Source organism: Phyllostomus hastatus, unplaced genomic scaffold, assembly GCF_019186645.2.
Source record: "Phyllostomus hastatus isolate PE091 unplaced genomic scaffold, TTU_PhHast_1.1 phas_scaffold_46, whole genome shotgun sequence".
Taxonomy (NCBI): domain Eukaryota; kingdom Metazoa; phylum Chordata; class Mammalia; order Chiroptera; family Phyllostomidae; genus Phyllostomus; species Phyllostomus hastatus.
The window spans coordinates 4,508,533-4,522,979 of NW_025334032.1; the positions used below are offsets into that span (position 1 = coordinate 4,508,533).

Below are 14,447 nucleotides of genomic sequence, written 5' to 3' on the forward strand. Positions count from 1 at the left end.
TGAGGCTTATCTAATGTAATTCTACAAAGTGGTAAAACAAAGTCACACCACTAAAAGACCATGTCTCCAATACCACATATAGTAAATAAAGAGTCAGCTGTAGGTGTCCAGCTACTTACCACTTGGTAATGGTTGGGATCCCACACTAGAAGGGTATGGCGATGGCCCACCTGAAAGTTATGAGTTACTGGAGTGACTGCTGATCCAGCAGAAGAAATGTTTATACTTGTCAGTTTGTCCACATCAAAAGTCCTAAATATATTTGTCTGTAACAGGAAAAGGGGTCATAATTAACACCACAGAGTCTTGCTCTGTACTGTGTCATTGAACACTGTCATGGCATATTATTTGACATTGCTGGTGCATGTTCAAACATATTGAAAAATGATTTGGGGAGTTGGCATTGGTTTGTCTTAGCCCCTGACCCTTAAGGACTCTGCCATAAGGTTGCTTAGTACTACCAGAGGAATTATAGTTTTCATCCAGCATTTTACTTTTGTTTTATGAAAATAAATGCTATGGTAATCATGTCTATCATTGGGCAAAGAAGAGCATCAACCCTGGAGATAATAAATACTGGGCTGCGCCTAATACCAGGGATCAAACTTTCTTTTTTCTTTGAGATTATTAGTTTGGCAAGATCTAAGGTAGTGGTTCTTAACCATGTCTAAACAGGAATGAGATCAGTTCAATCAAAATCTGTGGGGGTGGGACCCAGGTATCAGAATTTTCAAAGCTTTCCAGGAGATTCCAATGTGGACTCAAGATTGAGAACCTTTAATCCAGACCAATGACTGTCTGCATCAGGTTTTTCCAACCTTGGCACTATTGACACATGGAACCAGATTACTCTTTGTTGGGATGGGGTGCTGTGTACATAGAAGATGCCAATAGCACTCCCAGGTGTGACAACAAAAATGCCTCCAGAGATTGTCAGATGTCCCTTAACTATATAACATCTGGTTTCTAGGATCTGGCCTCAGACTAAGGACATTAGGAGTCTAGTTTAGCCCCGTTGTGGGTCCAAAAGGCATGTGAATTAGCTTAGAAACTAACCATTATTAGAAAAGTTAGAACACAAAAGGGAAGTCCATCAAAAAGACACATTTCTGAAGTACTTTGTAAGCACTGAACTTCTTTTAACCAGATCTTTCAGGAGCTAATGTTGCCAAGAACAAGTTCCATAGACTTTTTCCCATTATATATTGCTCCTGGTGGAAGACCACTGACACAGACTTTGCTATTTAAATTGTGGGTCCATGCATTACCAGCAACAACATCACCTCAAAGCTTTTTAAAAATGAAGGTTAAAGACCTACCAATCAAGAATCTGCATTTTAACAAGCTCCCTCAGTAATTCATATGCCCATTAAAGTTTGATGTGCATTGGTCCAGTGTTGGGAACCATCCTGCCTGGTTTCAGAAGCTATAACCCCACCAACAGGTGAAAAGGCCTCACAGCTAGGGGACCTTGGGACCATAAGCCACTAAGGAGACAAAACTTATCCTCCTGGCAGGGGTGTAGCCTCTGTCCCCTTTACTTCACCTTGCTTGGCCTCTGAAGGATGGCTGGATAGTCAATGACTGGTAAGATTCCTCAAGAAAGGAACAACCTAAGACAGGCACAGTTGTGAATGGGGCATCAGGGAAGGACTTAGGGTATTGTGGAGAAGGGACACCACCCCCCCCTCAGCTTTATCATAGCCTGAATCCTCATTCTATCGGTAAAAGTCTCCTAATCTCTTGGTTTCCTTCCTTCCCCCACCTGATTCAGGCCTGAAACAATGCCAAACGGGGGTGCAGCCCTGTGCCAGAACTGGCAGTTCCCAGTGGCGGAAGGTGGGGGGGGGGGCGGGAATCAGGACTAAGAAAGACTGCATAAAGTCCTGTGAAACCTGCTTTGCTAAGAATGTCCTCAATTTAAATGTTAAGGGTCCAAGCACAAAATAAGTTTGTTTCCCAAGGTTTTATAGCCAATTGGCGTTACCCTGTCTACCAGACCCTGACTCAAAAGGACCCCTGTGATCCCAGAAATATTATCTGTAAACCGTACCTCCTTTCTTTGATATGCATCCCTATGCAAGATAAACTCAATAAAAGCCCACTGAGAGAGAGGCTAAACGCCTTTCTCCTCTGAGAGACTGGCCAGCCTTTCCTCTCCAAGCAGATCCTGTCTGGGTAGACTTATTCTCATCTGCCACATCTGGGGGATCTCTGTGGGCAGAGTCTCCCCACAGTCTAGAGTGAAGCCAAAAGATCAAGATAATAAGATATTTTCACTTCTGGGTTCCTCTTGGAATTTATACAAGGACCAAGAAGATTAGCTCCTGCAAATTCTATTATAACTCAGATCAGATGATGAAAAAGAAAACTGCAGTTCCTTCTACTTACCTGAGACAGTTGGACAAGGTGCACCGTCTCTTCAGGAAAATATATAGTCATATTATCATTTCCTATATTCAATACTTTAATTTGGACTTCGTTTCCTTTGGGGAAGACCGGAAGAGTTTTCTGAGCAAAATAAAACATAATTGGAAGTGAGGTCTTCAGTTTGTATGGAATATAATTTAACCATTGCACAGGAGTCACTTCCCCCAGCCATGGAAATCTGTTCTGGCTGAGGTGTACCAAATACCCCTCTGCCAACCTCCAATCTCTTACTTTATTGCACCCTTAGAAAATGATGTAATGAGAAAGAAGCTGTTCTTGTTCATATCTCAGATCTACCCATCTACCTGCAGGTCAAGGGATGCTAAGTTATGAACCCTAATATCTAAGGGGGTCAGAGTAACCATAGCTTAAATGAATACTTATTTTGTTGTGGCACCCAAGATGTGCTTTCCCTGGATGCCTCTCCTGTAACTCTGGAAGCTCAGACATCAGCCCTAGACTGGTACTCTAAACAGCCTCTCACAAACACTTTATGCCCTCCTGCCTCAGGGTTTTTGCCTTTTCCCTGCTTGTCCTCTCTCAAATTCCAGTGTCACTAAGCAATCTATTTCTAATTTAGCCCCATAATTCATTTTCCACAAGAATAGCTATGTTCAAGGGAAAGTGAGTACCATGATCTTAGTAGCATTATTAATAATAGCCAAGAGGTAAGACAAACCAAGTATCCATCAACAAATGAATGGATAAAATGTGCTATATCCATATAGAATATTATTCAGCCTTAAAAATATGCTATATTCATACAGAATATTATTTAGCCTTAAAAAGGAAGGGAATTCTAACACACACTTCACACGGTTGAATCTTGAGAACATTATGCTAAATGAAATAAGCCAGTCACAGACAAATACTGTATGATTTCACTTAATGCAGTGCCTACAATATTCAAATTCATAGAGACAGAAAGTAGAATGGTAGTTACCAGGGGTTGCGGGGGTGGCGAGGAGGAATGGGGAGTTGTTGTTGAATGAATATAAGGTTTCAGTTTGGGAAGATATAAAGCATTCAGGAGATTAAGTGCACAATAATGTGAGTGTACTTACTACTACTGAACTGTACACGTACAAATGATTAAGATAGTAAATTTTGTTATGTATACTTTATCACAATTAAAAATAAAAAAATAGAGCTCTGGCTAGTGTGGCTCAGTGGACTGAGTGCTGGCCTGTGAACCAAAAGGTCACTGGTTTGATTCCTAGTAGGGCACATGCCTGGGCTGCAGGCCAGGTCCCCAGTAGAGGAGCATATGAGAGGCAACTGACAGATGTATCTCTCACACATCAATGTTTCTCTCTTTCTTCCTCCATTCCCTGCTCTCTAAAAATAAATAAATAAAATCTGTTAAAAATAAAAATGAAAAAATAGAGAAGAAATGAGGGAGTAAGGGAGAGAGAGTGAGAGTGGTTGTGGGTGGGAGTGAGGGAGGGAAAGAGAGAGAGGGAGAGATCAGGTTTCTAGGACCTGATTTCAGACTAAGGGCATTAAAAGCCCACTTTAGTCCTATTTTGTGTTCAATAGCCATGTGAATTAACTTGGGAACTAACCATCATAAGGAAAGTTAGAATACAAAAGCCAAGACACTCATCAAAAAGATAATTTATACAGCTTTGAAGTACTTTGTGAGTGCTGAACTTCTTTTAACCAGATCTTTTAGGAGTTCATAAAAGAACAAGTTCTGTGGGCTGGATTGGGAGTAAAAGGGAGAAAACTGTACTTGAACAATGATTAAAATTAAAAAAAAAAAGAACAAGTTCCATAAACTTCTCTCCCATTATAAGAACTGCAGTGGGAGCTCCTTATGTAACTGTTGTCTAGTTTTTCTCCTAATTAAGTGTACCCATTTGACCTTATTCCTGGCATCCTTTGCAGAGCTAAGAATCCATAGTCCATGCTGTCAGGAAGGGACTATTTTGCCCCTTAGTACATCACCCATAGCTCCAGAACTTATTTTATCAGCAAAGATCATGGCCTGTCCTAATCCTTTTAGTCCTAGAGAAAGACTTCTGAACATCCCACCTGAGCTAAGAAAGGCCACTAGAGAATCAGAGGGCAACTCACATCAATTTCCACCTGCACAATTGCAGCTGCCACGAAAGCCATGGAAGCCAGGAACATTCCAACTGTCATCTTCTTCAAGGAGCTGATGGGACAAGCAAGAGTGATTCCCAATCAGCTTCAAACAAACAAGCTAATGACAAATTCCCCAAAGAAGCACTCCTCTCCTACCATCCCCCCAAACAAAACTAACTTCCCTCCCAAAATACATGAGATTGAGAGCATCTCTTCATCTGTTTTTCATCATCAAGACTAGGGATGCTAAATGTAATACAGCTTCTCATTTACATTTTTACATTTAATTTCTAGAAATTTCATTATAATCCTGGTGATACTTTGGATTATAGTTAACATTTCTATTGTCTAGATTTTGGGGGAAGAAGAAATTTTTCTCTACCTTTCTGGGTTCTTTCTGCTGGTTTAATGATCAAATTGACATGTATTTCATGTCAATTTAACAAGAGATTAACAAGAGAAAGTAACCAAATTTCATTGTATACATATGTATGGGAACCCTATATATATGAGAGGTTCAGAGACAGAAAGGGAAAATGAGGTATATGCCGCATCCTGAGTCAAGGAATGATGAAAGATGCCTTGGGCCTTCTGAAGGAAGAAGCACAGTTTGCAAGATGATAAGAGAAGCAGGTGTTCAGCAATTTAGATATTTATTCTGCCATATAGATAAGTCATAAAAAGTTATTTCTGGTAATGACTCATTATGGGCAAGCCCCCAAATTTAAATTCTTTAAGGGAGAGGTAAAAGTTTTTTGTAAGCCCGTAGGGTCTGGATTGCTTTCAGCTCAAGACCCCCAATTTAGATTCTTCTAGGTAGTGTAGGGAGGGTCAAAAGATTGTCCTGAGCCTGTAGGGTCTAGATTGTATTCAGCTGAAAATACTCTGTAGACCAAAGTGGCACACCCTGGGGAAGCCTGTTCTGAACAGCCTTCAATATATAAAAAAGAGAGCCTTAATTACAGGCTTTTACAGGCTGCTGTAAATAGCACATTTAAGGACAAATTTTCAGAAACATCAGCACACAGATATCTATTTCAAATATATTTCTTTAAAAGCCCCATTATATAGTTGGTGTTGTGGGAGGGAAGAAAGGCTTCTTTCCATAGAGGTCTGGAAGCTGAGGGAGTGCAGTCTAGTTGCAAAGCTCTAAGACTAATGGAGGCTCCCACCAACCTCAACACTAAGGTCACCTACGTGAAGTTGAAACCACATTTTGCAATCAGAGGATACACCACAGTATCTACGATGGGGACCATGATGACGATCAAGATGGCGTTGACAGTCTGCAGGTAAAGTGGAGATGAACAGTTACCATTGTCTCAAAGGTGACTTTGATTTCCAAAAGCAATTTAAATATTGTCTTACCTGCATCTGATCTGGCTGAATTTCAATAATTCCCTAGAAATGGGGGTGGGGGGAATCTCATTGAGTTGATCATCTAGTTTCCACAGATGATCAATTTGGGGTTTGAAAATGTCATGAAAGGAAAAGAGAAAGGGGACAAAGGGACTAAAGCAAAGAAACAGTGACCAGGGGAGTTAAAATATCCTGATGGCTCAAACTTACAATTTTCCCACTCATAGTTGTTGCTTGAAGTGTCCACCTTGAACCCTTAAAAATAAATAAGTTTACTGCATCATTCAGAGCATGGGTTTTAAACATTTTACAAGTTGATACTGAGTTTTTTTCCAAATCAGGAAGGAGGTCTGAAATGTTGCAGGATTTACAATTTTTTTTCAACGTCAAGTTTGTTTCCTAGTTCCACTGTGATACTGGATGAGAAGAAACAACTTGCATTTCTGCTCTGCAAGTTAACATAACATATAGTACCCCCACCCCCACAAGGAATCTACAAAGTACTACTCTGAGAGAAAACTTTCCTCAGGAAAGACAAAAATGCTTTTCTGAGGCTTGTTGGGAAGCAAGACATTACCTGCAAGGTGAAAGTAGCTTTATACCCTGAAGATATTCTACATTCACTGGCATCATAGTGTCAAGAACATTATTATTGCTAAGAATCATTTTTGACAGGATAGGATGTCCGAAAATGTGATTCTATGAAGAGACTGACAAATTTAAACCTGGGCAGCCTCATTACATTCAATCTATTTTATAGGAAAAGATGACTCAGGACTGTATAAATATATATGATCATTTCCATGGAGGACTAAAGATATAAATGTGTCCATATAATCTATCAACTCCACTAAGAGAACATCATAGAAAGTCATGAAATACACTGTTTGAATTATTTTTCTTTTTTAAATAGTTCATTTTTTATTGTGTATTTTTTCCATTACCATTAATTATTTGAATTCTTCATATATGCCAGTCTCTGGTTACTTTGTATATGTTCTCAATTTTGATCCTCACAACTTTGCCATCTGTTATTACCCTTTTAGATAGGTTAAGGGATTACCCCAAGTCACACAGCTAAAAGGTGATGAACGTATTTCTAGTGCAAGTCTAAATCCAATAATAGCTTTGTATTCAACATGCAAAACCACCTCCTGGTCTTTAAAATGCTGTTCTAAATTCCGTATTTACAAATAAGGAGAATAGTGTGTACACTCAATTTTTTTCCAAGAGATGGTTTACCCTTATAATAATCCTTCCTGCACAATAAAATTATTCATGTTTATAAATTTTTTTGAAATTCAATTTTCTAAAAGGAATAATATCTTAGGACTTTGATTAGTAGGCATCATACATTGAATTATCTAACCCTATGTTGAAAAATTCCTAGGTACACATCTTATAGCTGTGGGAGAAAGAGCAGGTGACATGCCAGTGATCAGGGTTCTAGTTCCCTGCTCTAATAAGAATGACTTTCCATCCCTGGATGATACTTTTAAACCAAGCATTCCATTTTACAAGAGAAGATATCAAGTCCTTGTCAGTTTAAATATTCTGTGGATCCCATAAAAGGTAATACATCCATTTACCATGATGCATCAGTAGAAAAACTCTTTCTTCTCAATTTTTTGTTTAATTTTCTTTTTTTCCTCAGTTTTTCTTTTTTAAAAATTTTCTTTAGTCTCAGTTTTGATTTGAAAGAGTCTTGGACACTTGATCAAATCTTTCCTAAGGCTCCTTTACTTGACCACATCTAATTTCTTTGTTGTTTTGCAGCACAGATGTGGATAGAACCATCTAGAGTTGGTTTTTTAAAGAGAGATACAATGTGATTAAGTGGTCAAATACATGAATAAAAGAGAAACTGGAAGAGAACCTTTTTAAGAGCTAGATACTAACTATGGCTTGGTACATGGTGACCAAAGGATGTTTGCTACATGAAGATGTACAAAAACAGTTTCACATTACCTGCTGATCAAACAAGGCCCAGAACATGGGGAGTGGAATATACAGGAACATCACCTTTGTAACCATCTTAATTTGAGAGATAAGCCGCTCCTGTAGTTGGAGTGGGGGAGGGACAAATAGGAACCACCTGTGTTACAGTTATCAGCAATGTTAGTTTCAGTGTAGACATTTACATCTAAAGGCAACTTGGGTGGTAGTTAACAGTTCTAAAATCCCTTCCTCAGGTTTCTTTGGAAAAGCAAAACTTCCTAAGCTATTTAAAATATGAGTGAAAATGTCTGTTTAGGAGGTAAGTTACTCGAATTTATATTTCAATTTAACTAAATGTAAATTCCACTACCATCTTTTAATTGTTCTATGTTCAAACTAAAGTTATGTGATCACAATTAAATATAATGATTGGCAGACTGTATCAAATGAAAATCTATGTCAAGATAATATTGTTTCCAGAAACCCTTTGCTTCCTTGCACAACCAAAAGGAGGATAACAACCAATCTGAAATCAGTAAACAACCAGAAGTGCCAGAAAATTGAACTGCATGGAACTCCAACAACCATGGAATTAAAGAAACAGTCAGACAGAACAACCAGGCCAGTAAGGTGGCGGACACAGAGAAACCTTGGTGAGGCAGTGGACAGTGGGGGTGGGGCTGGCTGCAGACTTTGCGAGAAGAGCTGACTTAAGGGGAAACTGAGACTCAGAGGTGAGTGAGGACTATAGCAGTTGCTGAGGTGAGAGAAACTCCCAGTCTCACATGAAAGCTCATTGAAAAGTGGGCTAGAATGAGCAGGAGAGGTGCATTGTTCCTCCTCTGGACCCTCCCCCACAGGAAGCGCCCCAGTGCAGAAAGGAGGTTTGTCCTGCCTGGATGAATACCTAAGGCCCTGCCCACTTACAACATAAAAGGAGCCCCAAACAAAGAAATAGGGCTAAAATTAAAGAACAAAGCAAAACTTCAGAAAGAAAGCTAGGTGATGAGGAGATAGCCAACCTATCTGATGGAGAATTTAAAGCCCTGGTAATCAAAATGATCACAGAACTGATTGAGCTTGGTTGAAAAATGAAAGAGCAAATGAAAGATACCCACAATGAAATAAAGCAAAATATTCAGTGAACCAACAGTGACAGGAAGGAAACCAGGACTCAAATCAATGATTTGGAACAAAAGGAAGAAATAAACATCCAACTGGAACAGAATGAAGAAACAAGAATTCAAAAAAGTGAAGAGAAACTTATGAACCTCTGGGACAACCTGAAACATTCCAATATCCAAATTGTAGGGATGCCAGAAGGAGAAGAACAGCAGCAAGAGACTGAAAACTTATTTGAACAAATAATAAAGGAAAACTTCCCCAATCTGGTGAAGGAAATAGACTTCCAGGAAGTCCAGGAAGCCCAGAGGGTCCCAAAGAAGTTGGATCCAAAGGGGAACACACAAAGGCACATCATCATTAAGTTACCCAAGATTGAAGACAAAGAGACACTCTTAAAAGCAGCAAGAGGAGAGGAGACAGTTACCTACAAAGGAGTGTCCATAAGGCTATCAGCTGATTTCTCAAAAGAAATCTTACTGGCAAGAAGGGGTTGGAAACAAGTATTTGAAGTCATGAAAGGCAAGAACCTATATCCGAGAATACTCTATCCAGCAAAGCTATCATTTAGAAGGGAAGGGCAGATAAAGTACTTCCCAGATAAGGTCAAGTTAAAGGAGTTCATTGTCACCAAGCCATTATTATATGAAATGTTAAAGGAACTTATCTAAGAAAAGGAAGATCAAAAATATGAATAGTAAAATGACAACAAACTCACAACTATCAACAAATGAACCTAAAAAAAGTAAAAGAAAAAACAATGAAAACAAAAACTAAGCAAACAATTAAAACAGGAACAGAATCAGAGAAATGGACATCACATGGAGGGTTTTCAGTGGGGAGGGGGAGGGGAGGAATGGGGAAAGGTACAGGGAAGAAGAAGCATAACTAGTAGGCATTAAATAGACAGGGAGAGGTAAAAAATGGTGTAGGAAGCAGGGAACTCAAAGAACTTATCTGTATAACCCATGGACATGAACTAAGGGGGAATGCTGGAGGGCTGGGGTGCAGGGTACAGGGGGGATAAAGGGGGAAAAATTGGGAAAACTATAATAGCATAATCAATAAAATATACTTAAAAAGATAATATTGTTTCTAGATAAATTATATCCATTATTCATCAAGTTCTTTTCAATATGAAAAAACAGACTCCCAGAATCTTACTTAATGTGATATAAAGGTTCTAAAGATATAGCTGATTATCTTGTCCATGAAGCCTTAACAATATGAGTTGCAACTATGGATGTTCACTTTCTAGAGGAAAGTGACTGGGACCACTGTAGCAATAATGATCACTTACATCATACTTCTCTTTGGCCCAGTCCAGCCAGTGCTCCCTTTTGGGAAATTCCTTACTCCGGTGCCTAAACCTATTTTTGATGGCAAACTGAAAGAAAGAAGAAAAAGGAAATTTCAAAACAGGACTGATTACTTTACCAGGAAAACACATTTCAATTAAACTCCTTTTCATGGAAAACTTGTGAGAGAAGCAAAATAGAAAGTTGTATACACTAATATATATATGACAATGCTAAAAGGCATGACATGCATTTATCTAATCTTTTACTAACTACGAGTGTGTGAGTTTAAAGTAAACAAAGTCATTCTGTTACTACTCTACTCTCCAGAGAGGAACATTGAATAGAAATATAAGGTGACATTTATGTTTTCTGTCAGCCATATTAAAAAGCAAAAAGGAAACAGGTAAAATTAATTTAAAATATATTTTCTTTAACTCAAGAAACACAAAACATGATCTTAATATGTAATTGATATTTTAAAAACTCATAAGTTTTACATTCTTTTTTTAAACCAAGCCTTTGAAATGCAGGGTATACTTTATCCTCACAGCACATTTTAATTTGAATGCTAAATTTTTGTTAGAAATATTTGATCTGTATTTACATTTCATAAAATTTGTGTGAAAAACTAGATTTATATACCCATGTTGTTCCAAATATACTTTATAGTTTTCCAATACCTGAACTAAGTATTGGTTTTTAAAATCTAAAAGAACACATTACATAGAAATACATTATAAGAAATCATATAATTTAAATTAATTGAAATGAAATCCAATTAAAAACTCTGTTCCTCTATTGAACTTTCTGCATTTCAAATGCTTAATAGCCACATGTGGCTAATATCTACCATATTAGATAGTAAAGGTCTATAATAAATGGATCATAGCTACACAAAGAACAGTGAAAACCCACTACACGGAAATGGATTTATAAAAAAATAAAGGTTATAGTTGAACATGTTTTAACATAGTACATTAACACTGATTAGAAAAATATACTGACCACCCATCATAAAACCAGGGGTTTCTAAGATTCCTTGTTAATAAGAGGCCTTTAGGAAAAGCAAAGCGCATTTATATATGTAACACTAAGAGAAAGAGATGGTGGGGTTGGTTGGGAACATGGATGTGACTAAAAGGCAGTAAATAACTCAAAGCTGTGGGTTATTTTGGATGCTGGGCAATACAGTTCTCATGACTCTAAAGAGCCTGAAGTTGTTCTTTTGGAGTTTGAACTAAGTTGTCAATTACTAGGGAAGTAAGAACTTGAAGAGACCATTGGTTAGATCCTTCCCTAACTTGGAAAAAAGTCTGTGAAGGGAATCAATCTAATTACTGTTAGAGGAAAGTACAAAAAGAAAAAAAATAGTTGAAAGGAAAGATAATGTTTTTGATTTTGAGAGGACACATTTATTTCATGAAGTAAAGTGCACATGTATAATTTAATGCAATAAAGCTAGGCGGAGGGAAAGTAAGTGACCTAACATTGCCGTAAGGCTGCCTTCACATCCCCCAAATTATCCACACATTGTTTTTACAAGTAAATGACACATTTTCCCCTGGTTATACAATGTATACATATTCACTAAAAAAAATGGGAGAAAATAGGGATTATTTGACTCCATTATTTAAAGATTCCTACACTCAACATTTGTTTCCTGACTTTAAATGTGCCTATATGTACATACACCATGTGGATGTATATGGAGGAATTCATATTCTGCATGTTCCTGTCACCAGATAGTCTTAGAAGACAAGACTTCTGATGACTGCATAATATGGCATAGATGTGCTGTAAGTTAGGCGTTATTCTCCCATTATCTGCAACTTGGAGGACTTAAATTTTTGCTGCTGTAAATATTTGTTTTGTGTTGTTGTTTTTGGTATTGTAAATATTACAAATATTTATAATATTTCATATATTCATTTATCAAATATTCATTTATAAAATTTACTTTTTTAGCCTGATTCCTGAAAGTAGTATTAACTGATACTTTCAGTTCCTCAGATTCCCAATGCACAGCAGCGCCCAACCATGCCTCCTCCTTTTTTGTTTCTCTGCTCTCTGACAAAGGGCAAACTTTGTTTACCATTTTGATAGGTGAAGAGTCACTTTGATTTGATTTTCTTTGACCACTAATCTTATACGTTCAAGAGTCATTGCTGTCCTTCCCTTTTTGAGTTCTGTTGTGTCTTTTTCCATGTGGTGAGTTTTATAAGAAGCATCAGTTTATCAAAATACAGGGGTGGGCAAAAGGAGGTTTACAGTTGTGAGTATACAAAACACAGTTATTCTTGTATTAATTACTTATTGATTAAACATTGTATTATTTGTCTCCTTCTTCTCCTTCTCCTTCTTCTCCTTCTTCTCCTTCTTCTCCTTCTTCTCCTTCTTCTTCTTCTTCTTCTTCTTCTTTTCATATCCTTACTTGCGATTTACCTTTTAGGTAATGATGGCAGATAATTTAACTTACTTTTGCCCACCCCTGTAGTAAAGAACACTAATAAAATGCTTAAAAGAAAGTTAACATTTCATTGAATTTTAATTTGAAGAAGGTGGAAGGTTCTAGGTTGACTAAAAATGCCATTGAGAGAGAGCTACTAAGATACTTACACCAATGCACTTTACTACTTTCTCCATGATGTTACCCTGGGGCTGGAACTTCTTGTACATACTACTGCCAAGGACAAATACAACTGGACAAAGGAAAAGAATATGTGTTAACAGGGTATTGTCAAAACTACTTTAGACCTAGAAGATGTGCTTTTATTTCAGTTATAATCTTGTTTCAGATATACTAGGATTACTCATAGAATGGGTTTACCTACCTACCTCCCAGTTTAGAAAATGCTTTTGATTCTACCAATCACAGGAGCTTCTGAGCAATGTTATATTTGTGTTCTCACATATAAAAATGAGGTCTACTACTATCTACTTCCCAGAACTTGGGGCCGCTCAAAGACACTAAATATGGTTATTTAGACACAAATTCTTTCACTGTGTAAAGGGAGAAAAAAGGAATAAGTGCTTTCACATAACAGATTAACGTATTACTCTATACAGACTAAAACCAGCTTTATTTTTCCAGTTGCAATGACAGGAGAAAGTTTCTTTTTATAATCTTCAGAAAAACATAGGAACTAATCTTTTGAAACTTTTACTTAATCAAATGTGACAAAACTTATTCTGTGCTCGTGGTCCAGAAACATAGCTACAGTTTTACACAAGACAAAGCACTTATACAAGGAGGCAATTCTTCCATGAACCCTGTTAGGAAAGACATATTATTTTTTAAAAAATCTTAGGAAAAAAAGCATTTCTGAAAGAAACTCTAAAAACATAATCCCTGTACCAGAATTTCTGATTATCCAATACAAGAATTCAAAATTTTTAAAACACCAATGAATTGTCTGAATTAGATCCCCCCTCAATTAAGAAAGGGCTTGAGATTTTGAAAGGTGCTAATTCTCAAGCATATCTCCAAATTGAAGAAAAGGGAGCTTACTCATATTCTCACCCAATGTCAATTTTCCTCAACCCAGACATGGATGGGAGAGGTTGAGTGTACATTTTTTGCTAATTAATATTTTAATCTTTAAGCTTCTGATTAGCTAATTCAAGCAAAAGACTGCTGCAGATAGAAATTTCTAGAGTTGGTGTTGATACATAGGATTTGGCCTGTTCTCAATTCTTCCATTAGCATAATCTTTGATGTAGGAGGGACTCATACATACTAAATGACTACTTACCTAATACCAACTTAATACAGTGTCCAGCCTAAAACAACATTTTTTGAAATCCTCTTTATCTCCACTTCCTTATCCAGAATTAGAGAAGAGAAGGCATATATGAGCCTTTTAGGGGAGTAGGGGAGTAGGGAAGTATTTAAACAATTAGGGAAGAAATTGGACATATACAAAAAGGAGAATGCTGAACTCTTACAAAAGTGTATAGAAAAAGTTCAATTTCTACATGAGCAAAAGATGTTTAAAAGGTGCATACTTGATACTATTAAGAATTGAAAAAATCAGCAGGGAAAGTGACAGTGCTTTGAATGGGAATAGCAGCTAAGAAGGCTTGAGACGGCAAACTGGGCTCTGTTTCCTTCTTGTACTACTGTTATAGGTTGAATTATGCTCCATGTCCTGCCTCAAATATGTTGAAGTCCTTATCCCCAGGACCTCAGAATGTGACAAGGTAAGA

General features: G+C 37.4%; 1 protein-coding gene across 1 annotated transcript in view; it reads right to left on the reverse strand.

Annotated features, from left to right (window-relative positions):
* Positions 1-14,447, reverse strand: part of SLC15A1 (solute carrier family 15 member 1) — a 74,438-nt gene that overhangs the window by 23,963 nt on the left and 36,028 nt on the right. The window contains exons 9-17 of the mRNA XM_045821832.1: positions 12,858-12,940; positions 10,241-10,327; positions 7,849-7,938; positions 6,091-6,135; positions 5,890-5,922; positions 5,719-5,807; positions 4,510-4,591; positions 2,392-2,511; positions 120-266 (exon numbers count right to left, since the gene is read on the reverse strand). Of these exons, the coding sequence (XP_045677788.1) occupies positions 120-266; positions 2,392-2,511; positions 4,510-4,591; positions 5,719-5,807; positions 5,890-5,922; positions 6,091-6,135; positions 7,849-7,938; positions 10,241-10,327; positions 12,858-12,940 (776 nt within the window). The remainder of the gene's footprint in view (positions 1-119; positions 267-2,391; positions 2,512-4,509; positions 4,592-5,718; positions 5,808-5,889; positions 5,923-6,090; positions 6,136-7,848; positions 7,939-10,240; positions 10,328-12,857; positions 12,941-14,447) is intronic.